Here is a 25,608-nt window from a genome sequence, read left to right on the forward strand (position 1 = left end):
TGGTTCAGAGCAGAGTGCCTTCCCCTGCCCTGTGCAATCCCCTGCCCTATGTTTATCCATTCCCACCGGGCTTCTGGAGCACCTCAGCACCCGTGCCATGGCTGGAGGGTGTTGGGGGGAGTCTCTGCAGGGCTCTCCCCACTTTAGACAGAGTGATTCCTCATCACACTCTGTTGTACAGATTTGTCACTGAATTGCTCTACTCCCTTTTTGATTTCGCCTTCCAACTGATGCTCACTTTAACTGGGATAAACATCACAGATCCTCCTGTGACAGACTTCTGTGTCAGCACTCTGGGTTCCTCATTCCTGCCTGCTCTCATCTTGACCTTCCGCTCCAGGAAGATGTTCACACACTGCTGTTTGTTTGGGGCTGAGGCACTGAGCTGGAGCCATCCCCCTTGCGAACCCCTCATTGACAGCCCCTGGCCAGTGTCCCACTCAGCCAGGGCCCCTTCACACAGCAGGTGGGAGGAGAAGTATCACAGTAAAACTCCATGTGGGAGTCACAGTGCTGATGTTGGGTGTCTGTAAGTCATTGCTGTATCCTCAGGGGATGGAAGGAGATCTTCCACTGACATAGTCAGGAGCTCTCTGGGGTGTAACACAGTCCTGGGGACTGCCGTGATGGGGAGAAAGTGGCCTCAGTCTGTTCTGGGGATCCCAGCCCCTGCACTGGACTGGGCAGCTGCTCATCCTGCCTAGGACCCAAACCTTGGAAATAGGGAAATGACACCTCACATCTGATGGTGATGTGATAGCAATGACACAGTATGGATGTGGCTTGAAAAATTCCCCAGCAACTCAACCAAAGTGACTCTTTGAAGAAGTGCTTCTGTCTGCTTTCAGGTAACTGAGCTGCCCTCAAAATCCTCATGCAGTAAATACCTTTGTAGGCACCTTCCCTGTACACATTCCATCCAGAGCCTCTACCTCTGAGGCACTTCTCCCAGTCTTCCTCTCACTCCAAGGGAAGGGTGGGAAGGATGTACTGTGATATTCCAGGCAGTAGCAGGGATGCATCCCCAAAGAAGATGAGGTGGCTGGATTGGGAAGTGTCTCAGCACAAAGCAGATTTGCCATCTCCAGCCACTTTTTGAATTTAGATCTTGCTGTTATTTGCAGCGTTTTGGCTCACAACCAGTCAGTTGGGAAGGAAGGAGTTGATGACCCAAAGGGAAACACAGAGCTTCCTCTTGCCATGGCAAGGCATTGAGAGGGAAGGGGATTCTGGAGGTTTGTGCTTTCTGCTCTTTCCAAGTGGCATATTGGGAGAAAACCAGGGAAGTGGCTTTGCTTTGTATGTTTGGGTTTCTGAAACTTTCAGTGGACGCATTTAATTCTGGGGGGAAAGAGCATTGTCAGTCAAAATCCCATAGCTGTGCCAAAAAAGGTGGTTTGGGGAGGAAAAGAAGAAGACTCTTCTGCTTGAGAAAACAAACAAAAGCAACCCAGCTCAAGCTGGCAGCCCACTCCAGAGCCAGAGAGCAGTGGTGCTGGGGGTTGGGTGGCCGTCCATCATCCCAGTCCATCATCCCAGTCCATGAAAAGTGGGAGAGCAATCTGGCATCCCAAACAGTCCATCAGCAGGGGTTGACCTGCACTCAGTCTACCCCAGTCCCTGCATCCTGCTCTGTCCAGGATCTCTCAAAACTCCCCAAAATCCTTTGTGCTCTGTGCAGGGGAAGGGTTTTTGGTCCCTGCTGGGATGGGCATCACAGTGGAGGAACCTGCTGCATTTTGACCTTTTCCTGGGACCCCAGTGACTATTTCAGAGAAAAAGCAGAGTCTCTGTCATGGAACACCCCAGGGTGAGTCATGAGTGCTGAGTAAAGGGGAGGAACTATCTTAAAAAGAAGACATCCAGGGTCTGTGGGTAAGCACTGTCCAAAGAAGTGGCAGGAGAAGACAGCTTGGAAAACTCTTAGGACATCCATGTGTATGGGGACCTGGCTTCATCCTGAAGGAATTTTTGTGAAAAACCACGGAGAAAATTCCACCTCAGGAGCAAGAAGCTGGAAAATGAGGATTTTCTTGGTTTGGACCCTTTTCCTCATGAGAGCCACGAGCACAGGTCAGGCAAATCTATATCAGGGGTTCTGACAGAGCTGTGGAGAGGCTGGGGCCAAGGCAGACCAGGAAGCTCACTGTGGTCATGGCAAAAGACCAGCTGATAAGAAACTTTTCCTCTGGCAGTTACAGAGTGTGATCTCTGAGATTTGCTTGTTCCCTGCCATGTGAACTCTGAGCTTTTCATTCTCTCACTATCATATGCCCTTGATGGGGGCTCTTTTCTTAAGGACTGGTGACATCTCACCTCACCACTGCTCACCGGCATAGTGGGTGCACAGGCACAGCCTCCCTCGGGCTGTACCCCCAAGAAACCTGGGCTCAGATCCTTCATGGTTCCCTGAGGCAATGCCAGAATAGGTTTACAGCTCCTATCTCTGTCCCCTGCAGGTGGCCGGGCAGTGAGAGGCCCCAAGCAGGTGACAGTTAAGCAGGGCAGCTCACTGGCAGTGTCCTGCAGCTACAAGCCACGCTACAAGCTCAACTCCAAGTACTGGTGCCGCAAAAACTCCCTCTGGCTTTGCTTCACCTACATCATCCAAACCAATGGCTCAGAGGTGACAGTGACACGGGACAGGGTGTCCATCAGGGACAACCACACAGCAAATTCATTCACAGTGACACTGAGCAGTGTCACACCAGGGGATGCAGGCCAGTACTCCTGTGGGGTAAAGAAGAAAGTGGGGATCAACCAATGGCACAGCACCAAGGTGATGGTTTCTGCAGGTAAAACAGGGCTGGGAGCAAAACTGGCATTAAACTTCCCTTTTTCCTCTTCCTCCCCTGCAGTGCTCAGGGCATTGCCCGGACACCTCCAGATGCACCCCCTGTACCTTCATTGCTGAAGTCTCAGGGATAAAGACTCCTGTGCAGGGTACAGGACAGGGGGTGTGGGGGTCTCCACTTGGTTCTGACTGTGTTTTCTCTGCCAGCTGTTTCAAACACAACCGAGGACAGCAACGTGAGCCCATCAACCACCAACCCTCTGTGCCCCAGGGGCTGCGGGGAGCCTCCAGTGCTGTGAGTCGGGGCTTGGGATCCAGGCAAGCCCCTAAAAAGCATCTCCTGGCCAAAACCTTAATTTCCCACGCATGTATCTCCTAGCTTTGAGTCCCCAAGGAGCATCCTGGGGGCAAGCAGGTGCCCCGCTCCCCATCCTCATTCCTCAGACTCTACTAAAGCTCTAGCATAACCTCCTTTCTCCTACCCAGGTCCCAGCTCAGTGTCATCCACTTGCTGCTTCTGCTCAGCATCAAGGTGCCCATGGCACTAGCTGTGGTTTGTGGGGCAGCCTGGGTGAGGAGCCAGTGCAGGAGCCGTGATCAGGAAAACCTACAGCTCTTGGACACATCCAGCAGCACCAGGGCATGGGGCTGCCCACTCATCCCAACCACTTCCGAGCCCCAGGGATGACCTCCTGCCCCCCTGGCCGCCACCCTGCTGGGGCCATGCCACCCCTCACAGCCACCCCTTGCCAGGAGGTGCTCAGCTCCGGGCACTTCTGGCCCTGGAAAGCCTCGGCCCCTCCTGGCAGCCCCTGCACTGGAGAGGGAAGGGTTTGGGGTGCAGAGAGCCTGTGTCTGTTGAGCTGCAGCTGCCAACAGAAGACAATTTTGCAATAAAGGCTGGGTATCCTGCAGGGCCTTGTCTGCTTGTCTGTCTGTCTGTCTGCTCCTTCCTTCAGCTGCCAGCACTACCCGGGATGCCCGTGGCAGCCAGTGCTGATGCACATACCTGTGTGGGGACATGCTGCATTGTGGCTGGGGGGGGACATGGGGTCACAGGGGCAGTGCAGACTCCACCATGGCCCAGTTGAGATTCTTCATGGGGAGAGGAGCCCTTAGCCCCAGGAGCCTCAGTCCTGCCACCTCTGCCTGGTCCACCAAATGCCCATCTCCAGCTTAGCAATAGCCAGGGAAGGGTGTCCTTCCACAATTCTGCCCCCAGTAAGCAATGCAGGAACTAGGGACACAGGGGGAGGCCTGGAGCAACCTGATCATGGGGCTCCTGAGCCACAGAGGGGCTGTGCTGGCAAGAGAAGTGGGTGCTCTGTCCAGATGCACCAGGATAAGGGGCTGGGGTCACCCATTTCATTCCCCTGGGAAGGACAGGATAGCCATGCAGGAGCACTGCCCAACCTGGAGGATTGTCTGGGGTTCAGGTGGTCCCTGTGCCATGCTGAGCTACCTCTCCCCCTGGGTGCCCTGCCTGGCCAGAGGGACTGGACAGTGTGGCAGTGAGAGGCAGGTTGTGTCCTGACATAGGGCTCAGGCTGAAGGAAGAAAGGAGAGACTCTGGGGAAGGGCACAGGGGACAGTGCACAGCAAGTAATCACAGCAAGTGACCAGGAGAAGCTGAAACTAGGAAACAGGAAATGCCGTGGTCTTGCTGAATCTCCAGCAGCAACGGAGGCAGTAGCAGAGGCAAAAGAGGAAGCAAAGCCCCAGAGACACAATGAAGAGGAGCAGCAGGGCTGCCCCGACGCATACACGTGGCTCCTGCTGGTGCTGGCCTCAGCACTGCTGCCAGGTAGGGCTGAGTGGACTGCCGAGGCTGGAGCCCCACGCTGGATCCACCAGAAGAAGCAGGAGGTGTTCGGGCAGCGGCAGCGCTCGCGTTAGTCCGTGAGTCTCCACAGACATTGGGGCAGTGACAGGGCCCAGCACCGTGCAGGGATTCCTGAGGGAAACCCTGTCGGTCACCTGCACGTACCAGCCTAGCCAGGAGACGTTACCGAAATTCTGTTGCAAACCGAGTACCTGTACTGGTATTACCTGTGCCACTTACATCGTCAGCACCTCGAAACTGCAGCCCGAGGTGCAGCAGGGCCGGTTCTCCATTCTGAACAGCTGCGCGCTCCGGGCATTCAGGGTGACTGTGGAGCGCCTGGTCAAGGAGGATGCGGGCATGCTCCGCTGTGGGATGCAAAAAGGATTTTCCCCTTTACATGAGGGTGCTGATGCAGAGGTCATCATAACCCCAGGTCGGTCCTTGCACGTTTTGCCCATAGCAACAGTGACCCCCACGTTGGGGGGCCGGGGCCAGACTGCGGAAGGAGGTTTCACCCCGAGCGTGACAGGAACACAGGGCCCGTCTGGAACTCGCTGCATCCATCCTTCCTCCGCACCTGCAACCCCGACGCTCTCGCCGGACACTCCTCAGGAGACCGGCAGCACTTTCCGCTACTTCCCAGTGCTGGCCGGGCTGCAGCTGCTGGCGCTGCTGGCCATGAGCGCGCCCGTGCTCTGGGTCAGCCTGTGGGGACGCTAAGCCCCCGCCTTGACCCCACGTCTCCGGCCGGCGCCGCTCGATTCCCGACTGCCTCGGTCCCGACGGCGCGGGCAGGGGGAGGGCCGCATCGGGGCCCCGCCGGGCCCTTCCTGCTTCCCCCGCCGACTCCAACAAACGCTCCCGCGCCCCCGTCCCCTCGTCTCCTCGGCGGCCCCCACTATCCAGCAGTCCCGGGCTCCACCCTAACGGGGTGACCGTGCCGCAGGGGCGGCCGCGGGGGCGGACCGAGCTCCACCGAGAGCAACCGGGAGCGGCAGCACGCTGAGCCCCGGCGTCCCGGAGCGGCCATGCAGCTCCTGCCTCTGCTCACCTGGGCGCTGCTGCCAGGTAAGGCTGCGCCGGAGCCCCCGACTGCCGCGGCGGCCCCGCCGGGCGGGAAGTGCTGGTGCGGCGGCAGCAGTCCCTCGGCTCCGTGTGTCTCCACAGGTTGCGGCGCAGTGACGGGGCCCGGTATCGTGCAAGGATTCCTGGGGGGTTCCCTGTCGGTCACCTGCAGGTACCAGCCGGGCTGGGAGACGTTGCCGAAATTCTGGTGCAAACCAAGTAGAATTATTGTTTTTACCTGTGGTAAAGACATCATCCTCACGTCGGAGCCCGAGCAGGGCCGGTTCTCCATCCGGGACAACCGCACACACCGGGCATTCACGGTGATTGTGGATGGTCTTTCCGAGGAGGACGCGGGCACCTTCCTCTGTGGGGTGCGAATGGGAAGATTTTTGCGTGATGAAAGTGCTGCTGTGGAGGTGATCGTGCTCTCAGGTCAGTACTTGTTAGCTGCAGGGCCCCCAGGTCCAGCATGGATTTGTTCTCCTCCAGCTGCTTGGAGCTGGGACTGCAATGGGCACAGCCTGGAGCTAATGGGTGACCATGCAGGTGGGACAGCCCCAGGGTGTATCACCAGAGTGCAGTAGGTACCGCCACCACTCATTCCCTATTCTCAGTTCTCCCCAGAGCCCCTTCTTGGCACTCCAGGTTCAGCCATCTCCATTATTGAGATGTACTGTGGTCTCTTTGCCCACTTTTCTTCCTCATTAGCTCTTGCAGGCCTTTTCTGTGCCCTCGTTGCTTTACTGTATAACACTGGGGTGTTCCTCATTGCACTGTGCTGTCCCATTTCCCACTTGGGACAGGCAGCACCTCTGGGCAGCAGGCCCTGGGCTTAGGAAACATCCCTCTCCTCAGCCCGCACAATATATATATGATATTGTTGTGTTAGTACTAAACTGGGCATGGGGTGCCCAGACCCCTTTCTGCAGGGTGAATCTGTTTTGTACATGTTTTGGGGGGGACTGAGGCTGTGAAAAGCCTCGTGAGCAGGGGAAAGGTCTTACAGCACTCTGACCTCAAGGTGTATCCTCTGGATGTGGCAGAGGGGACCCAGCTTCTCCTGCTGTAACAGCACAGAGGTCACTTCTGATTCATTGCAAAACCCACAGCATTTTTCTCCACAGAGATCAACCATGCCTCTCCTCTTTTTATTACAGCTTTTTCCACCCTCTCATCATCGACCTATGTGACTACCACGTCCTCTGATCTCATTCACTCTGTAACAGGCCACACACATACTGTTTCCCAGGGGGAAATTTTGCAATCAACATCAAATCCCTCCACCCCTCAACGGTGAGTAGCAGCTCCTGCCTACAGTAGCCACTTTCCTCCATGAGCTCTGTGGTGCAGCTGGAGCCCTGCAACCATTGGACTCTTCTCACCTCCCTTAAGGATCCAGACCTCCTGTTTTTGCCTTTAGAGACCACTCCACATGGAAAAATTCTTCTCTGTGAGGGTGGTGAGGTCCTGGCACAGGTAGCCCAGAGACATTGTGGATGCCCCATCCCTGGAAGTGTTCAATGCCAGGCTGGATGGGGCTCAAAGCAACCTGGCCTAGTGGAAGGTGTCCCTTCCCATGGCAGAGGGTTGGAAGTGGATGATCTTTAAGATCCCTTCTGACCCAAATCATTCTCTAATTCTATGACAGTAATTCCAATGCCTCTAGTCACATGGGAGAAGTGGTTTCTGCCTGCAATGCCGACCCCATTTCCTTCCTCAAAACTCAGCGAGACTGTTAGTGGAAGACAAGTGCTGCCCAGTGTCCTGTTCTTTGTAGTTACACACAGCCTGGTAGAGATAGTTGAAAAAGCATGAAACTGGAGTGTTAGATCTTCCCCCCTTCTCTCCTGCCTGTGGAAGGTGATGCCAGCAGCAGACAAAGCTGAGACTCCCTATCAGCACACTCAAGGGTGTGCTGGCTCACCCACTTTTCCTGCTTGCCCATTACAAACAAGGTTAACAAAGAGTGAAGTTAAACCAGAGCAAATGCAGGAACCCATCCTTAAATCACTGAAGACACAGCGGCTCTCAGACCCAAGCATCCTTTTGCTTCTGCAGTTTTTGGTTTGGTCTGTTCCATGCCCATTTGGCAGCCTGACCATCCCATGCCTGCTGTGATGGGCAAGCCCTGCCACTCTACTGCCACAGCTACTTCCTGTGTCACCCACAGCTGCTTCCTGCAACCCTGCTCCATGCTGGTTCATCCTGAGAAGCATGACAACATAAATTTTCTTCTTTATTCTTTTTTTTTTTTTCTTGCAGCTTGAATGTGGTTGAGCACATCCTCACTCCAGGCATCATTGTGGTCCTTTTTTTGCTTGCAGTGGCTGCTGGTGTTCTAGTAATACTCTCCAGGAAGAAGAAGGGTGAGTGAAGTTGTCAGTGCCACACACGTCCTGTTTCTGTAACAGAGCCTGCTCTGATTCCCTTATTTTTCCCTATTTCCTTTTCTTCCCCCATTCCCTTCCTGATCCATCCAGGTCCTCAGTCCATCACTGAGACCTCCACCAAGGAGGTCTCCTTCCCTCAAGGGAGCAGTGGGTCCATCCCCTGGGTGTTATCTCATGGATGTTGTCTCCTGGGAGCAGGGAATGACAGCTCTTGGGGTTGGTGCTGCTCAAGAATCTGCTTGAGTTTGTCTGGGCACCATCAGCTTCTCGAGATGGGCTAACTTGCATGGGCCAGGCTTACTCTAGGCTTGATGCAAAGTTTAAGGCCAGTGTGAAGGATGGGGTGGTCATAGGACCGGGAGAGGACATTGCCAGCTGGCAGGTAGGGTCTGTCTTTATTTGAAGAACTGCTCCAGTTTAGATGGCTCATGAAGTGTCAGGTTCCTGTCCTGTTTTATGGCAAGATTTGCAGTGGCAGTGCAGTTTCTCAATATGTTTCTTTTCTTCTGTTTTCACTCGTGTCCATTCACATCCATGCTTCAACCAGCCCTTTCTGGAGCAGCCATAGAGATGGACAGGACTTGCAGCATGTCACCTACAGTAAGGAAAACCTTATGAGTTCCTGGGATTCTGTGCCCCAAGTTCACATGGAGAGGGGAAACATTGCACCCCGAACTGCCAGAGCTGCTGCTTTCAGCCAGGTTCATGGCACTTTAGGCTGGGAGGGATCCTTTGGGCTCTGCTTGCCAACAGAAGGACACAACCAGGGACTTTGTGTGACTATTACAGAGTATTCCTGGGAAAGGAATTTAGGATTGAGCTGAGAGGTTTCTCTTCAAGCCTCTCCAAGCATGGGAGCTATTTCTCTGGGTGAAACAGCCTTGGGAACCTGCAGCAAATCACACCTTAAGTGGCTGCAGAGGTAGCTGCTTCTTGCTTACTGCTTGGAAAGTATTTTCTGATTTTTTACTGCCAGCTCTTGAGGAGGGGCTGATGTCACAAGAATTCCCCTGGAGAATGTAGAGCCAGCCCTTGCTTCAATTTTTATTTCCTCCCAGTGCCCCTGCAGCAACCCCAGCACCCATCAGGACAGGCAGCAGGGTGGGAGATATTCCCACCCCTGTGGATGCAGGCAGGGAGTGGCAACAGGGTAAGAGCTCATCCTTCTCCATCAGGGAGCAGAAGCCTTGAACTATGCGGACATTAACCACAACACGGGCGCGGCTGAGAGCCAGTACAGCAGCGCTGAGGCTTTCCACCGCCTGGAAACGCTCTCGGTGGAGTACACAGAGGTCAAGCAGAGTGCTCAGGTAGGAGAATGCCAAGCATTGCCAAGCTGGAGGTGGTGGGAGGAAAGCTGGAGTGGGTGGGTGACAGAATGGGCAGCAGGGTGGGCTGGGTGGGGAAGGAGAGGACTGCAAAGGGAAGTGCCAAACTGGAGTCCAAGTAACCCTGGCTAATGTGGGTTCCCTCTCTGGTCCCTGTGGCTGCTCCTGGGTGCTTAAAATGTCACAGAGAGGTTCATAAGACAGTGTTTGCCTGGAGCAGCCCCACGAAGGATGTTTTTGTTTATCTCCCTCCTTTTCCAGCTTTTGGAAGAGGAAAGAGGGGCACTACATGCCAGAGTCCAGAAGCCCATGCTGCAGCAGGAGCAGATCTATGCCAACACGCCATCAGCTCAGTGAAGAGCTCTACAGCACAGTGTGGGGGAGATGAGCAAGGACCTGACCCCATGGGCTGCTCCTGCTGCTGTAAGGAGCTGTGAGACTTGCACAGAGGACATGGGGTTGATGTTCTGCTCAGGCAGGAGTCAGCTTGATAGCAAAGCTGTTGCTCTCCAAGGCTTGGATGTTTCTTTGAGGCAACATCAGAGAGGATGAGGTTGTGTGGAGACACAGAGAGGGTTGAAGATAAAGTCATCCCTTTGCAAATGCAATTTGGAGTCCTCATCCATACAGCAGTGGTGCTGGGAATAAAGCTCTCCCCCTTGTAGTGGGGTAGTCCAGGTCAGAGACCTACCAGGCAGGGTGTGGGAGAGGTGGGCAGGGGAGGTAAGGCTGGGCTGGTGGGTGAGCTGCTTTGCTCACCACTCATCCCACTTGCTCCTTTGGCTGCATTGCTCATGTGGGCTGAGGCTCCCAAACCCACTGGTCACCTCAGACTGACAGCTTTTCATGCTAATGCCAGCTAGCAGCTCCTGGAAACCAGGACAGTGGGAAATGTTATATCCAAGTGCATTTGCATGGGGTGCTCATGTGGAGGGTGAGGTGTATCAGGATCTTGGTGCAGAAAGGGCATCTCCCCCAGCCCCTGATCCCACAGGCCCCCAAGTTGTTTGCTCCTGCTCTTTCTCTCCCACCACCCCTGAGGATCCCCAGACTTGGAGCACACAGATGGGCTGTTAAACATCACCTTGCTCTTTTCTGCTTTGCTGATAACTTTTTTTTTCTGGCACTCACTAAATATTTTCTGTGTGAAATGTTGCTGCTTTATCAGTGACACCAAGAATCTGATAGCATTGGCCATGGTGTGTGACTGTGTTTGTACAGCAGGTTCCCACCTGCTGAAGGGTTTATTGCAGAGTGTCACTCTGAAAGCAGGTCCAGCCCCTTGCTGGTGCCCAGCAGTGTGAGAACTCAGATCTTTAAGGACAAAGACTCTTGGGCCTCCAGGACAAACCCAGAGCTGCACCACCAGCTACTGCACCACCATCACTCCCCGCTGGAACAGTCCATGTAGTCTTGCCCCTGGCGTGCTGGTGCCCTCCCTCATGGGTGTTCACTCTTCTCCAGCCCAGTGCCAGGCAATTTATCCATCCACTCCCATGAAAAACAGGCCATAGGGATGGGTGTCCATTTGTGATGGGCAAGGAGCAGAAAACCTGAGCTCTTACATATACATGGTTCCATGCAAGTGGTTCTGCACAGAGGTGAATTCTCCCTTGCTATTAGAATTTGGGCACTGTAGCTTTTTACAAGCTGGATGATTTCAAGGCAGGGATGCTGATTTATACCACAACCAGGAGGAGGCTGAAGTGGAAGCTTCTCACTCTCTATAAATACCTGAAAGGAGGTTGTAGTCAGGTGCAGGTTGGTCTCTTCACCCAGGTAATAAGCAACAGGACAAGGGGAAACAGAGTGCCACAGGGGGAAACAATTCCACAAATTGTGCCAGTGGAGGTTTAGATTGGACATTAGTGAAAATTTCTTCCAGGGCTGTGAAGCCCTGGAACAAGCTGCTGACGGAAATGGTAGAGTCACAATCCCTGGAGGGGTCTAAAAGACACGTACCATTTGGGGATATAGTTTAGTGGTGGCCTTGGTGGTGCTGGGTTAGTGGATGGTCGTGATCTTCTTAGGGGTCTTTTGCAGCCTAAAGAATTCTAGGTAGGGAGCCTTTTCCTGCTGGTGTGGAGATGCTGAGGCAATCTTGCAACTCTCAGCTCTTGAGGTGTGGACTAAATTGCTCCTATCAAAGGGGAAGCCCTCCTAGAGCTCATCAGGCTGCTCAGAGTCCTTCTGCAGCCTGGGGAGTGTCCCATTATCAAAAGCTCTTCCTCTTAAAACCCTCAGGAGCATTGAGGCTGCAGTGTTCCCTCAGGTTTATCGGCAAAAGCTGCCCACAAAGCTCACAGGAGGTCATGGAACTCCCAGGATGCTATCGCCACCCAGCCACTGTTTCCTATTTCCTCTGCTGAAATACTTGTCCCCTCCAGTAGCTTTCACAGGGGAAAGGATGAGAGAGCTGGATGTGTTCAGCCTGGAGAAGAGAAGGCTCCAAGGAGACCTCAGAGCCCCTAAAGGCCCCTCAGTGCCTAAAGGGGGTCCAAGAGAGCTGGAGGGTGACTTAGAACAAGGGCCTAGAGTGCCAGGACAAGGGGAATGGTTTCACAGTGCCAGAGGGTAGGGTTAGATGGGATATTGAGAATTGTTCTCTGGGAGGGTGGGAAGCGCTGGTACAGGGTGTTCAGAAATCTGTGGCTGCCCCATCCCTGGAAGTGTCCAAGGCCAGGTTGGACAGGGCTTGGAGGAACCTGGGGTAGTGGAAGGTGTCCCTGCCATCACAGGGGGGTTGACACCATTGGCGCAGGCACACACAGCAGTGCACAGATGGCCACACACAACCATATGTGCACCCCAGTGCACACTCACATCCCTCACAGTCCCCCACACATTCACTCATATTCACTCACACTCATTCACACTCACATTGTCTCACATTCATTCACACTCACATTTACTTACATGCTCACACTCAAATTCATTCACATACTCACACATTCATTGACACACTCACACATTCATTTACTCACACATCCACTCACACCCACATGCATTCATTCATTTACTAACATGCTCACACATTCATTCACACTCATTCATTCACATTCATTAACAATCGCATTTACTTACATACTCACGTTCATTCGCTCACACTCACATTCATTCACTCTCACATTTACTGACATTAATTCACTCACATTCATTAACTCTACTTACACGCTCACATTCACTCACAGGTCCCGTCCCCGCCGTCTGTCTCCGCCCACATCCCCGCCCTAGCCCCGCCTCCTCCGTGCGCGCGCATGCGCGGCGGTGGCGGCGGCGCGTCGGGCCATGGTGGCCAGCGGGGCGATGGCGACCGGCGGGCGGGCGCGGAAGCTGGTGCGGCGGTACCGGCTAGCGGCCGCTACGGCTCTCGCCATCCTTCTGCTCCAGGGACTCGTCCTCTGGAGCTCCGCTGGCCTTGATGAGGAGGGCCTGGCCGAGGTGTGCCGCGGGAGGGAGGGGGGCGGCCGGGGTCTGCCGGGTGGACGGTGAGGGGAGGGAGGGGCGGTGGAGGGTGTGGGGGCCGTGCTGAAGGAGGGCCATAAAAGGGCTGAGGGGGCCGTTGAAGGGGCTGAGGATGACGCGGGAGACCGGGGAGGCCTGGGGGGCTCGAGGTGGGCTGAGGGCCTGAGGGGTCATGGGAGGGCGGTGGGTGCTGGAAGGGGGCTTTCGTGGGGGAGCCCTTGGCATGGACAGTGCCCTGGGGGTAGCGAATGTCCCCTTGCTCAGGAGCTGGGGCGGGGATAAAGGGGTGGGCACTGTGGGGTTGGCAAGGCCCAGACCCAGGATAGGGTTCCTGGGGTGGAGGGCCCTGCAGCCTCAGGCTGCTGAAGGTGTTGCTGGTGGGGTGGGCAGCGGGATGTTTCCTGGGGGGCTTCTGGCTGCAGCGGTGCAGGGTCACAGCACCTGAGGAGAGCTTGTGGCCCAGGGGGTTTGTTTTGGGTCTGGCATAGAGTGGGGCTTGTGAGGGGCTTGATGGGGATCTTGCGGTTTGGGGGATGTTGTGGGAAACTGGGGTCAGGGACACCCAAACCAAAAAACATGGAGTTCAGAGAGCTGGCAGGTTTGTGTCAGCTCCTGTGTAGCTGTTCTGGTGAGAGGTATTCCTGTGAAGTGGGAGAGTACAAGGACCTTTTGGAGTCGCTGATGTCTTTATACTAGAACACCCTACTAAGGCCAAATGCATCACTTCTTTCTTGTGATTGTGGGGAAACTGAGGCATGGTCTGGTGAAGGAGTTTGCCCAAGGTCAGACACAGAGAAGGTATTGAAGAGGACCCAGGCTGATGAAGCACATTGCTGCCACCTTCAAACAAAGCTCCCAGCTGTGGGTTGTTAATTTGGATTTGTTTATTTGTTGGGAACTGCTCAGACTGTGTCCAGGTCTGCTATGTCTGTGTGGACCAGTGGCTGAAGCCTCGTATTGCCTCCCTGGTGTGGAGGGTGATCCCATGGTCAGCAGGTCTAGAAGACTTTCCTTGAGAGCAAAGAGGTGAGAAGGGGAACGGGGCAGCCCATTGCAGTGGGGAAAGTCTCTAGAGTGACACCACTCATTCAGCAGGTGAATTCTCAGCCTTGGGCCTCCCCCTGGGCCACGGGGAATAGCCATGAGCACCCTCGTGTGCTGCCATACACCCATCACCAACACAGCACCAGGGAATGAATATGGCAAGGAGAGGACCGTGATCTGGAGGCACTGGAAGTGTGAGAGCAGACTGGTCTGGCACCAAGGAGTGCCCAGCTGCTCCTCTGCCTGTTCTGTGACCTTGATCAAATTACTTCACCCATCCTGGCTTCTCTTTCCCTCTGTACCATCCTGCGCTGTTTGTCCGCTGTTCTCTGCTCCTGCCCTTCACAGCCTCCTGGGTTGGTTCATTGTGCCTTGGTCCTTGTCTGGCTTCCCCATGTCTCATCCCAAAACTGAGCTGGGCAGCTGAAGAGGTTTGGCCATGGGTCCCCTTTCCTGGAGAGGAGTTGGTTCACCACCAGCAGATCCTCTTTGGAGAAGAGAAGAATCATACTTAACTTCATGGACAGCCTGAACCCATTAGCCAGCTGGGAAAAGTCCAGTTAACCTTTAATTCTTATAAAATGCAAATCTCTTGGTTTCTGTGCTGTCCTGCTATCTGATTTTGGCCAGACCTAGAGGAGACACCATTTCCCTAATGGCATTTCCCTAATAGAGGAACAGTCCCAGCAGAGTCTGGCCTTGCAGGCCTGAAAGGATTCATGGAAGTTTGGGATTTCTTAATTGCCATTGTAAATAGCTCCTTCCCGCTAATGGACACAGCTCATCCCCACTGTGAGTGGGCTGTGACTGGCTGTGGAGAAAGAAAGAGACACTGGAGTCCTAGAAGTGCTGTGGAGCTGGCTGTGCCTCTTGGATCTATCAGTTCTCTTCCCAAGCCCTATTTTGGGGTCCTGAAAGGCGCCCTCTGTTTACCAAGCAGATGCTTTATGGAGTGCAGACCAGGAGTATTTGGATCTGTCTCCATCTGCCCAAGTCGGCACTGTTTTTCCTCCTGGAAACCAAATTAATCTTGTTCCACCAGGATCAAATAACACAATCCCTATCCAGATTGATGGATGGGAGAGGAAATTCCCATTCCTGCTGTGGTCAGCATGAGTTTCTCCCCACACAAGTGGGATCCTGAAAGACCAGAGCGATCCTGCCTCTGTCATTGTGACACCCACAGCTCCTGAATGAGCACATCAGCTTCCTCAAGCTCTTAGTCCATGGTGGAGCTGGCACCAGTAAAACTCAAACCACAAAGTTTCCTTGTGGGTGGAGAAGAGGATCTGTCACTGCAGTGTTTTAGCCACTTGGTCTCCTGTCTTTGTCTGTCCAGGCAGGAGGTGGCACCTCTCTGGGGCTTGTGTGTTGGTGTCCTCTGTGTGCTGTGGCCACAAGAGAAGCTTCCTCTGAAGCATCTTTTCTTCTGGAGAAGAGATTCCTTGACAGTTACTTTTCCTGCCAAAGAGTTTGTTTTTATAGGACTTACTCCAGCCATTTTAACTCGGGATTCCTCTGATTACTTTGGAACATTTTGGTGCTGGTTTTGCCTGATAAGTGCTGGTATATGGCAGAAACCATAGTCAGACAGCCAGAGAGGGAATCCTGCAGAAACTAGATGCTGTTAGCTCTACTCTTCCCAGTGGCACAGTGGGACCTGTGCAGGGGATGGCGTGCAGGTAGATACGTGACCCATGGCACTGTTTCACTCTGGGGTGGCAGTCTTGCTTTGGGGGAGGCAGAACAGGACAAGTCTCTCCGGTAACAAGCAACAGGACAAGAAGAAATGGCTGCAAGTTATACCAGGGGCGGTTTAGGTTGGATTTTAGCGAAAACTTAGTCACCAAAAGGGCTGTAAAGCCCTTGAACAGGCTGGATGAGGAGCTGGTGGAGTCACAGACTCTGGAAGTATCTAAAAGATGTGTAGATGTGGTGCCTGGGGACATGTTTTAGTGGTGGCCTTGACAGGGATTTAACAGTTGGGTGATCTTAGCAAGTCTTTCTAACCTAAATGATTCTGTGACTCTAAGTGAGCGCTGGCTGGTGCCTGGAGTCATCTGTGTGTCAGAAGGAAGGGACGGGGAGCCTCACTGGCTGTCCCACACAGGTCTTAAATACAGCAGAACAATATGGCCAGAGCCATTCCCTGCCAGGCTGGGGTAGAGGGATCACTCTGCTGTGGTGCAGTAATTAGAAAGCCTTGAGTTCCTTGGCTGGCAGCTCCAGAAGGGCTGTCAATGCTTCTAACAACTTCCCTACTGGGAAAGGCAGCTAGGCATGCTCCTGAGCTGGGAACAGGGCTTCTTCCAGAGGGATGAGCAGGACTGTAACCACAGGTAGGCATCAAATAGGGGGTGTCCCCAGAGTCAGGTGGGGAATGCAGGATGTGAGTGGGATCAGCAAGTCTCTTCTTGTAGGAACATGGAAGATACTCTCTCCTCACTTGTGGCCTTCCAGCTGCCTTCTCTTGTGATGCTCTGTGGGAAAAACAGGTTTATAGCTCTGGAACAGATGGTCCTGCATGGTGACTAATGAAGGGTTCACTGCCTGTCTTGGGCTGCCTGTGACACCTGTCTGGGTGGAAGCAGGCTTGGCTGATCCCTGCCGAACCAACCCTTTGGGATTTAAGCAGTGGTTTGGCCATGGCTATGCCAGCACAACATGGTTAGTCTGGGGACTCTGAAATGGGCAGATCACATCAAATGCTTTCCAGCCTTTTCACTCTGTGCTTTCTCCTGGCTGTGACCTTCCCAGCAGCTACACTCTCAGGGGAGTCTTGTGCCAGGGGATAGTTCAGTCCTGCTGTCCTTGTGAGGCATCTGTCCATCCTTATGAGATGCTAATGCTCAGGAATACTCCTGGTTGATCCTTACAGCTTCCTGTGGTGCCTGGCACAGCCACTGGGCAGTCAGAGTTCAGGAGTGCTGTGAGACAGCCCTGGGAGGCTGGGCTGGAGCAGGCAGCTGCCTACCTGTCATCCAGGAGTGCCTGCGGTGGGCTGGGGCACATGGCCCGACGTCACGGGTACACTCACTGGGAAAGCTCTTTCCCATGAGAGTGGCACCCAAACTTTCCAGCTCCTTGCTCTCCCCAAGGCTGACTATCTCTGCTGTTCAGCCAGCCTAGCAGAGGTAACAAAGTGTAATTAAGTGTTCCCTTGACACATCTGCTTGGGTCCACAGGAGGATTTGTGACTGGATTTCTAGGGAAGGTGGTGATGGCAGTGCCTGCCCCATCCCACCATGGGGAGCCAGGGTCCAGGGAGGGGGAGCATGGGCAGGGCCTAGGTCTATTCCTGTCCAGTGCTTTCAGCCCAGAGAGTACAGCTGTGGCCACCTGGGACTCTGGCTGTGCTGGGCTTGTGCTCACAGCATGGTCATGGCAGGGAAGAGTTGGTCCAGTAACCTCACAATGAAATAGCCATCACCAGCCAGTACAGCCCAGTGCTCATCTCCAGCATCAGGGATGTCCCTGCAGGTGGGCAGACCTCAGAGGGTGGCTGGTGCAGACACAACCCACTGTGTCCATTTAGTCTGCAGTCAGCCCAACCACAGAGAGTGAGACTGTCTGGGTGTCCTCATGATGGGGGCATAGGCAAAGGGCTGCTGTTGGATCTTAGCCTGGGGTTTTGGGTGGTGAAGGGGATGTGTAATGTCCTGTGCTGCACAGCAGTTGCTCCTGGAGCACCTGTCATGCTGTGGCATTGAGCTCTGTGGGGACTGGGAGCGGATGCTCTGAGGAGCATGCTGACAGATCTAGGGAGAAGCAGGCCCAAGTTAATGCTGTCTGTTCTCTCTTCTGCATCCACATGATCTGCAACAGGAGCGGCAGAAAAAAGCTGGGTTTCCTGAGAGCAGCGATGGCTCCAAGGACTCAGACAGCTCTGCTGGGCGCCGGAGCAGTGCCAGCCGGAAGCATGGCCGATGGCGGGGCCGGCTGGACAGCCCCGGGGCCATGGTGTCCAAGGTGGTGAGAGCCGTCACAGCCAGGCACAAACCAGGATGGAGACTGCCAGCCATGCTGGATTCCTCCAGCCACAGGAACCTGACGGAGCTGCGTGGGGAGGCTCAGCTGGCTGTCTTCCAGCAGGGTGACACGGGCAGCGTGGAGGGGGCTCCCCAGCCCACTGAGAACAGCTTCACCCCCAAGTGCGAAATCACGGGCAAAGACGCCCTGTCGGCGCTGGCCCGGGCCAGCAGCAAACAGTGCCAACAGGAGATTGCCAACGTGGTGTGTCTGCACAGGGCTGGCAGCCTCATGCCCCAGTTCGTGCCTCGCCACTGCCAGCTCTCAGGTGAGTCCTGCTGGAGTGCTCCTGGTCATCCTGGGCATCGGGAATATCCCAGGGAGGCTGGTAGGCCACCTGCTTTATGTCATCAAACCGTCCCACTGGGCAAACAGCGTCCTCAATCTGTCACTGATTCCCAGATTACCACTGCCTCTGTAATCCAGTCAAAGTTGTGCCAGCCTTCTTAAGTTGGGCTGTTCATCCCATTCTGCAGTTCTGCAGGGGTTAGAGCCAGGCCCAGCTGCATTTTCTATTTTGAGGCACCAGAGGAGGACACCCCCTTTCCCAAAACCTCCCATCAGTGTAACACAAGGGGCTGCATATGCCACCATGCCCTGGCACTGCAGCCAGTTTGGGGTTTGCCCAAGGCTGAGTGCTTCCCTGCTGTCCCCTGCCTTGCTCAGGAGCTCCAGGTAGTAGATACCAAGAATGGGGGTGGCTGATACCCCTCTCCCTCCCCATGCAGGCAAGGTCAGCCCTGTGATCCAGTGGGACGAAAGCTGGCTGCAGCAGGGACCCCCCAGCAAGCCCGTGCGAATTGCCTACATGCTGGTGGTGCATGGCAGGGCCATCCGCCAGCTGAAGCGGCTCATCAAGGCCGTGTACCACCAGCAGCACTTCTTCTACATCCACGTTGACAAGGTGTGTGGCAAGGTGTGAGGGAGTGGGTGCTAACAGTGCTCCATTGGTCCCTGGGAGAGAGAGCAGAGCTGAGGCACGGGTGGTGGTGCGTGAGGAAAGTGGCTGGATAGGGTTAGTCCTCGCTGCTGTGGAGCTGTGACCCTCTGCCGCTACTTCTGCAACCCCACGGAAGCAGGATCTATCCCCTATGCCCTTTTTGATGCTTCTCTTCTTGTGGAGGCTGCTGCAAGGGCTGACTCTGGGCTAGTGGCAAGGAAAACGGCTCTGGGAGGATGCGCTCCTCGCTGAGGGTGAACCATGTTCCCTGGCAGCGCTCCAGCTACCTCCATCGCGAGGCTGTGGAGCTGGCCCGGCACTACCCCAACATCCGTGTGACACCCTGGCGCATGGTGACCATCTGGGGAGGTGCCAGCTTGCTGAAGATGTACCTGCGTAGCATGAAGGACCTGCTGGAACTGTCTGAGTGGCCCTGGGACTTCTTCATCAACCTGAGTGCCACTGATTACCCCACAAGGTGAGTGTCTTACTGGGGCACGGGAGGGGGCTGGAGGTGTTGGGGCTGTGTGATGCTGCAGAAGCCTTAGGAGGGGCAGGGAGGAGCAGGGAGCTGAGGGAGATGGGGTTGGAGATTGCACCCACACACTGGTGATGATGTTTTGGGGCCAGGCTGTATGCAGAGAAGCCCAGCAAGTACCTCTGAAGCTGTTTTTTCCTGTGGTCTGGGTATTGCAGAAGAATAGGCATGTGAAGCACAAGACACAGCAGAGAGGCTGTGTCTTTGTCTGCCCAGTGGTGGAACAAGGTTTTGAGTCAGCAGCTTTGGGTACCTTGTGTCTAATGGCTCTTGCAGAATGAATGTTGACTGGGCTGCTTCACCCCAGGAGCATTAATGATTCCTGATTTCCACTTCAGGACCAATGATGAACTGGTGATGTTCCTGTCCAAATACCGAGATAAGAATTTCCTGAAGTCACATGGCCGAGACAACGCCAGGTAATCTCAGCTAGAGGCAGAGCTGAACTGGAGGAATAGAAAATGAGGGATTTCAGAAAAGAACTGAAACAGCTGTGGCAGGGAGGGGATGTTCTGCATCTGCACATTGCAAGGTGGTTGACACTCCTAACTCCTCATCCCCATGCCCAGGTTTATCAAGAAGCAGGGCCTGGACCGCTTGTTCCATGAGTGTGACTCCCACATGTGGCGATTGGGTGAACGCCACATCCCCGAGGGCATCGTGGTGGACGGGGGCTCTGACTGGTTCTCACTGACACGCAGCTTTGTGGAATATGTGGTCTATGCTGAGGACCAGCTGGTGTCCCAGCTGCGCCAGTTCTACACCTACACACTCCTGCCAGCTGAGGTGGGTGCTGCCTGTGGGCCACAGGACAGATTTTTCTTCCTGCTGTGCTTAACATATCTTTCCCACTTCATCCCTGCTCTGGGCACCTGCAAAGGGTGTTGCTGGTTCTGCTCAGGCAGTTTTGTGCCTCCCCTTTTTCAGACTTGGGTATCAATGAGGGAAGAGAGGAGCAGAGAGGTGAGGGGTCATGTTTACATACAACCCAGCTTTAGGTCCAGTCACCCTCTGGGCCAGATGCGGACTGGTGCAAGCCTGGTCCCTTAAGTGTTGCCCTCTGCTGGGAACAGGGAAGTTTCTGTTCAGTAGCAGCTGAGGTCTGTCCTTCTCCTCTATGAGTGGGGGTCTCCATTAACCACCTGTCCTCCATGCCACTGGGTGTCCTGCCCCTTTTCTGCCTTGCACAGTCCTTCTTCCACACGGTCCTGGAGAACAGCCACGCCTGTGAGACGCTGGTCGATAACAACCTCCGAGTGACCAACTGGAACCGGAAGCTGGGCTGTAAGTGCCAATATAAACACATAGTCGACTGGTGCGGGTGCTCCCCAAATGACTTCAAACCCCAGGACTTCCTTCGGCTACAGGTGAAAAAGATCCTCCTTTCTCTTCCTGCTCTTTCCTCTCCTCCCTGTCCTCTTCTCTCTGAGCTGTCCTGCAGGCACTCCAGGTGGCAGAGCCAGCTGCTGTGCATGTCCCCACAAGAGACTGGAGCATGATCTGGTTCTCCAGTGGGGCTCAGTGTAGATGTCTGCAAACAGGCAGTGGGATTATCCTGACTCTCCTGCCCTGCAGCCAGGCTTCTGCTTGCAGCATTGCTCCTATTCCCAGACTTTCTCTCCTGTTTTCCTGCTCTTTCCCTGCAAATGTATCACTTGAGAGAAATACCTTTTTAGTAAAACCCCTTCAGAGTGCTGTTTCTTTGGCAGGTCAAAATGCCTTGTGACAAAACATCTCCCATGCTCTCAGTGCATGGAGATGTGGATTGAACACAGGAGGACTGGGGGAGATAGAGCCAGCCCTGAAAAGAGCAATTGTGTTAGGGTTTTCCAGGCTTGCAGAGCCCAAGATGCTGTTCCTGCAGGCTGTGCCACTTGGCCAGAGCTAATGCAGGGCTCAGCAGTGGCTCTGGTGGGTGGGAGCCCATCAGAGTAGAGATTGCAGCAAAGGAGCTGGGTGACACATGGCTGGTTCTGGGCACGGAAACAGGGAGGTGATGGGAGAGATGGGGACCCATCTGCATTACCAGTAACTGTTGGTGTGCTCCCACTGATCCTGTCATAGAGGATCCCACATTCAGGGTGGCTGTGCTGTGTTGCTCTTAGCCTGTGCCTTCAAAGTGGGTAGGATGGATCCTGCTGGAGTGGGAGGGCAGAGTGGGTGCAGCCAACATTGTTAGAAATGCCTGTGCTCTTCCAGCAACTCTCCAGACCCACTTTCTTCGCCCGCAAGTTTGAGTCAACAGTGAATCAGGAAGTGCTAGAGATCCTGGACACGCACCTCTACGGCAGCTACCCCACCAACACCCCGGCCCTCAAGGCCTACTGGGAAAACGTCTATGACCGTGTTGATGGGCTCAGTGGTCTCACTGATGTCACCCTCACCTTCTATACAGCCTTCTCCAGGCTGGGGCTCCACAAAGCCTCATCCACACCAGCAGCCACGGCTGACAAGCTCTGCAGGTAGGATTTTTCTGTGGTCTCAACCCAGGCTCCAAATGTAGGCCTTTATCTTGTGCTGGAAGTATGCTTATGCTCAGATGTGCAACCTCTCTGTCTGTATCTCCAGATTTGAGCCTCGAGGCTTCCCCTCCAGTGTGCACTTACATTTCTATGACGACCATTTCCAGGGTTACCTGGTGATGCAGGAAGTGCAAAATTTGGCAACTGGGCGGGCAGAATCCTTGGAGGTGTGGATGATGCCCCAAGGAGCTCTGAAGCTGTCAGGTCATGGAGGGCAGGCAAACCGCTTGCAAAACCTAGAGGTAAATGCGGTACTTTCCTCCCTGGCTTTCCCACACTGTGCTGCCATTCCTCCTCTGCCCCACCTTCATGCCATAGGGACAGAAGGGATACAGCTGCCATTGTGTCTGAGAACAAACCTTTATCTTGGGAGTTTAGTTTATTTGTGAGGAGCTGATCGTTGGTGAACAGGCCTTCAGGGGATCTTTCAGGAGGCAGGTGAGATCCAGTGCCTGCAGCTGCAAGAGGCCTTGCACAGCTGAATTAGTGCTGGCGTGTGATCCATGGAGTGTCCATTGCTTTGGATGCCAAGGTTTACGTGCTCTCTATTTCGGGGAGGTGAAACACAGAACCTCAGCTGATAGTGTCTCCTTGCCCAGTATCCCACTGCTTGTGTTTCCTGTCCCTCCAGGTGGGCACAGAGTGGGACCCCAAGGAAAGACTCTTCCGCAATTTTGGAGGCTTGATGGGGCCTTTTGATGAGCCGGTGGCCATGCAGAAGTGGTCACGGGGCCCCAACCTGACGGCCACGGTGGTGTGGATTGACCCCACCTATGTCATTGCTGCCTCCTACGACATCACGGTGGATGCTGAGGCAGAGTTCACCCAGTACAAGCCCCCCCTCAACCACCCCCTGCGCCCTGGCATCTGGACCATCCGCCTCCTCCAGTTCTGGGAGCCTTTGGGGGAGAACCAGTTCCTGGTGGTGCCTCAGACCTTCAACCGCAAGCAGCCTCTCAGGAAAGGTGAGGATGCTCTGGAGTTTAGGGCTGGATGAGAGGGTATCCCTGTGGGCAGTCCAAAGTGCTTCCTGCCTGTGTTGGCCCCTGGGCTGCAGCTGATGACCAGGCTGGAGCCAGTTTTCTACTGGTGCCCATTGGCCCACGTCAGTTAGATCCTTCCTCCAGCAGTGTCCTTTTCCTTGTGCTGGAGGGGAGCTGGGGTTGCAAAGGGATGAGTGCTGTGCCCCAACTGGAGTTGGGGGAGGACTGCAGGGTGCCAGAATGTTGCTGTACTGCTCATCCCCTCTCTTTTCTCTCCCTGTCCTTCCCAGATGACAGCAACTGGCTGCATGGTGGCCCTCCCCGCAATGAGTACATGGACCAGAACTTCCAGGGCCTGGGTGGGATCCTCAACCTGCCGCGCTCTGAGGCGGCAGAGGAGGATGCAATGCAGAAGGCACAGCTGACGGGCAAGGAGCTGGAGGACTGGGTGGATGCTGCCATCGGCAGCTTCTGGTCCGCATCGAACGTCTGTGTCAGCAGCCCCTCTGCCTGCGCTTCCCTGGAGACCTGCAGCAAAACCTCCTGGAGCTCCCTCTCCCCAGACCCCAAATCAGAACTGGGGCCCGTCAAACCTGACGGGCGGCTGAGGTAGCAGGAGCAGCCAGAGAGCAGCCTTGGGAGCTGGGAGCATCCTCCGTTTCTGATTTGGGGGTGTCTCTGGACCACATCACCCTGTGCCATTTGCACCGTAGTCACTCGAGGAAGAGAAAATGGGAACCTCCAGGCAGGGGAAACCCTTCTCCTGTGGGGAATTTTGGGTAGAGGGAGAGGCATGAGGTGGGTCTTGCCCATCTCTGCAAGAATGAGCCCTTGCTGGCCAGGGAGAGCGTGCTGGAGTGCCCATCCCTGTGGGGGGCATGGCAGGCACTTAGGAAAAGCTGTGTGTTTGTTACTCCAGGCCTTGGGGCTTCAGGAAAGGGTGATGGTGGGGGGGAGGGATGGCTGGTGGGTGGGCAAGCTCTGGACCAGCTCAGCATCCTACCCAGCCCCGGACTAGAATTTGGCAGGATAGGCCCTTGTTGCTGGCTGCTGCCCTGGTGGGCTGATGAGGGACTGGGGATAGGCAGAAGCAGAATGGGTCAAAACCTGCTGTGTGCATGGAGCTGCTGCTGTCCTAGGGTTTACATCTCATCCTTTGCATCCCAGTCCTTTAGTTTGTATTTTTATAAATACATATATAGAAATATATGCGATGCAAAGTGCAATAGAGACAAGACCCCGCATTGGCCGGGAAGTCCCTGTGTCTCCATTCCCCTCAGACTGTAACATACCTTGTTCCTTTGGGTGTCCTGGTGCTACAGGAGAGGGTGCTGCGTTGTTTACATCCTTTTTTTTTATTATTAGTAGTAGTATTATTATTGTTTTGCCATTTGCCCATTTCCTGCTGAGGGCTGCTGGGGACCTGTAACCTGTTGGCCTTGGGGCAGGGTTGCCCCCAGGTTGTGGGGCAGCTGCCCAACTATGCCAAATGTCTGGAGCCCTGGTGTGTTGTGCGACAGTGAGCAGGGAGTGCTCAGTGTGTGGTTCAGGTCCAACAAGCCGTGCTGTAGACCCTGCCACTTCTGTCTCCACTTCAGCAAAAGGATGCTCTGACCCCCTGCCAAAATATCATCCACAGGGCCTATGTCCTGCTGCGGATGAGCTGTGCCTGGAGGGCTGCCCTGTGCCACAGCTCCTTGACCTTTTCTTTTCTTCCCGTCTGTAGAAGCTTTCAGGACCTGCTGTGCTTCTCTGGGTAAAAAGCAAAGTGGCGAGATGAGGTCCGGCCAGCCCCATCCTCCCTCTGCTGTTTCTGCTTCCCCTGCTCCAGAGGGAAGAGGTGCCACCTCCTCTTGGGAAGGGTTGCAGTGAAGCATCCCCCTTCCCTGCAGTGCCCCCAGGATGTCCTTGGGGACTGCCTCCAACATTCTTCTCTCCAAGACCGATGCTGCCTGGAGAAGTCTGGGTTTGGTTTTCACCCTGGGAAGACACTTCAGAGCTGGGACAATCTGGAGCCCATCTGGCCCAACCCTCTGCTCAAAGCAGGGTCTCAGGAGCTGGTGGGGTTTTGCTGTCTCCATGGATCTGTGCCATCCTAACTTTTCTCCCATGTCCCACTTCTCTCTGCCCAGCAGGTCTGACATTCCCAGTCTCCAGAATTAAGGATGTGGGTGTTGCAAAATGTGTACTGTAAAACGGAGGGGACTTAGACCTCTGTGTGTGAGGGCAGGTACCTGCTGGCACTCAGCCCCCCTGTCCTGCGCCCACTTCTGCCTGGGGTGCTTTGGGGCAGTGGAGAAATGTGGGAGGAGAAAGGCCACACACGGGAGGATGCCAAAACTCTGTCAGAACCATTATGTAAAGTTGTCTTAAATATGCAACATCACCGCAAATACATCTCTATCTCTACAGTTTGGTGTGTCGGGTTTTTCTGGCGTTATGGAATGGGTGGAGGGTGGGGAGGGTTTGGCCGTACCCGGTGTGAGTGTAAATCCCTCCTGGGCACCGGGACAGAGGCTGTGAGGGTGTTGGGGCAGGGTCGCTTTCCTCAGATGGTTGATGTGTAACCCAAAATCAAGCTTGGGATTTTCAAAGCCTATGGCTGGAGAGTGAGAGCTCGGGAGTGACCCGTAGCCACGGGCTGAGTCCGGTTACACCCTGGCAGCCGCTGCCCTGAAGGTA

General features: G+C 54.7%; 4 protein-coding genes across 5 annotated transcripts; all 4 read left to right on the forward strand.

Moving 5' to 3' along the window:
- Positions 1 to 1,953: 1,953 nt before the first annotated feature.
- Positions 1,954 to 3,611, forward strand: LOC128816889 (protein CD300H-like). Its single transcript, XM_053994855.1, has 4 exons — positions 1,954 to 2,073; positions 2,460 to 2,795; positions 3,002 to 3,089; positions 3,281 to 3,611. Exons 1-4 carry the CDS (start codon positions 2,022 to 2,024, stop codon positions 3,480 to 3,482), a joined length of 678 nt encoding a protein of 225 aa, XP_053850830.1. The 5' UTR covers positions 1,954 to 2,021; the 3' UTR covers positions 3,483 to 3,611.
- A 160-nt stretch (positions 3,612 to 3,771) lies between these two features.
- Positions 3,772 to 5,340, forward strand: LOC128817007 (CMRF35-like molecule 6). Its single transcript, XM_053995074.1, has 3 exons — positions 3,772 to 3,805; positions 4,473 to 4,598; positions 4,708 to 5,340. Exons 1-3 carry the CDS (start codon positions 3,772 to 3,774, stop codon positions 5,337 to 5,339), a joined length of 792 nt encoding a protein of 263 aa, XP_053851049.1. The 3' UTR covers position 5,340.
- Positions 5,341 to 5,344: 4 nt separating this feature from the next.
- Positions 5,345 to 10,499, forward strand: LOC128816781 (CMRF35-like molecule 2). Its single transcript, XM_053994688.1, has 7 exons — positions 5,345 to 5,687; positions 5,787 to 6,119; positions 6,845 to 6,980; positions 7,950 to 8,053; positions 8,625 to 8,677; positions 9,253 to 9,387; positions 9,667 to 10,499. The coding sequence occupies exons 1-7, from the start codon at positions 5,648 to 5,650 to the stop codon at positions 9,760 to 9,762; spliced, it is 897 nt and encodes a 298-aa protein (XP_053850663.1). The 5' UTR covers positions 5,345 to 5,647; the 3' UTR covers positions 9,763 to 10,499.
- A 2,197-nt stretch (positions 10,500 to 12,696) lies between these two features.
- Positions 12,697 to 25,337, forward strand: XYLT2 (xylosyltransferase 2). Of its 2 annotated transcripts, XM_053994787.1 has the most exons (12): positions 12,827 to 12,846; positions 13,777 to 13,896; positions 17,740 to 18,211; positions 18,672 to 18,847; positions 19,159 to 19,361; positions 19,760 to 19,840; positions 19,991 to 20,207; positions 20,612 to 20,788; positions 21,621 to 21,883; positions 21,990 to 22,185; positions 22,575 to 22,908; positions 23,217 to 25,337. In XM_053994787.1, exons 3-12 carry the CDS (start codon positions 17,872 to 17,874, stop codon positions 23,537 to 23,539), a joined length of 2,310 nt encoding a protein of 769 aa, XP_053850762.1. In that variant the 5' UTR covers positions 12,827 to 12,846; positions 13,777 to 13,896; positions 17,740 to 17,871; the 3' UTR covers positions 23,540 to 25,337. The 2 variants fall into 2 exon arrangements, with proteins under 2 accessions (XP_053850761.1, XP_053850762.1); XM_053994786.1 differs by lacking the exon at positions 13,777 to 13,896 and having other exon boundaries at positions 12,697 to 12,846.
- The last annotated feature ends 271 nt before the right edge of the window (positions 25,338 to 25,608 follow it).

The sequence above is a fragment of the Vidua macroura genome, chromosome 19, assembly GCF_024509145.1.
Source record: "Vidua macroura isolate BioBank_ID:100142 chromosome 19, ASM2450914v1, whole genome shotgun sequence".
NCBI lineage: Eukaryota > Metazoa > Chordata > Aves > Passeriformes > Viduidae > Vidua > Vidua macroura.

What these genes read in the sequence shown, in the direction of transcription:
- LOC128816889 (XM_053994855.1), top strand. Translation starts at nt 2,022, where the DNA reads ATGAGGATTTTCTTGGTTTGGACCCTTTTCCTCATGAGAGCCACGAGC. An exon ending in CAAGGTGATGGTTTCTGCAG is followed by an intron (nt 2,796 to 3,001) that starts GTAAAACAGGGC and finishes TTTCTCTGCCAG; the next exon opens with CTGTTTCAAACACAACCGAG. An exon ending in TGCGGGGAGCCTCCAGTGCT is followed by an intron (nt 3,090 to 3,280) that starts GTGAGTCGGGGC and finishes TCTCCTACCCAG; the next exon opens with GTCCCAGCTCAGTGTCATCC.
- LOC128817007 (XM_053995074.1), top strand. Translation starts at nt 3,772, where the DNA reads ATGCCCGTGGCAGCCAGTGCTGATGCACATACCT. An exon ending in CAGTGCTGATGCACATACCT is followed by an intron (nt 3,806 to 4,472) that starts GTGTGGGGACAT and finishes AATCTCCAGCAG; the next exon opens with CAACGGAGGCAGTAGCAGAG. An exon ending in GGCCTCAGCACTGCTGCCAG is followed by an intron (nt 4,599 to 4,707) that starts GTAGGGCTGAGT and finishes GAGTCTCCACAG; the next exon opens with ACATTGGGGCAGTGACAGGG.
- LOC128816781 (XM_053994688.1), top strand. Translation starts at nt 5,648, where the DNA reads ATGCAGCTCCTGCCTCTGCTCACCTGGGCGCTGCTGCCAG. An exon ending in CTTGCAGCATGTCACCTACA is followed by an intron (nt 8,678 to 9,252) that starts GTAAGGAAAACC and finishes CTTCTCCATCAG; the next exon opens with GGAGCAGAAGCCTTGAACTA. An exon ending in AGGTCAAGCAGAGTGCTCAG is followed by an intron (nt 9,388 to 9,666) that starts GTAGGAGAATGC and finishes CTCCTTTTCCAG; the next exon opens with CTTTTGGAAGAGGAAAGAGG.
- XYLT2 (XM_053994786.1), top strand. Translation starts at nt 12,712, where the DNA reads ATGGCGACCGGCGGGCGGGCGCGGAAGCTGGTGCGGCGGTACCGGCTA. An exon ending in AGGACTTCCTTCGGCTACAG is followed by an intron (nt 20,789 to 21,620) that starts GTGAAAAAGATC and finishes GTGCTCTTCCAG; the next exon opens with CAACTCTCCAGACCCACTTT. An exon ending in ACCGCTTGCAAAACCTAGAG is followed by an intron (nt 22,186 to 22,574) that starts GTAAATGCGGTA and finishes CTGTCCCTCCAG; the next exon opens with GTGGGCACAGAGTGGGACCC.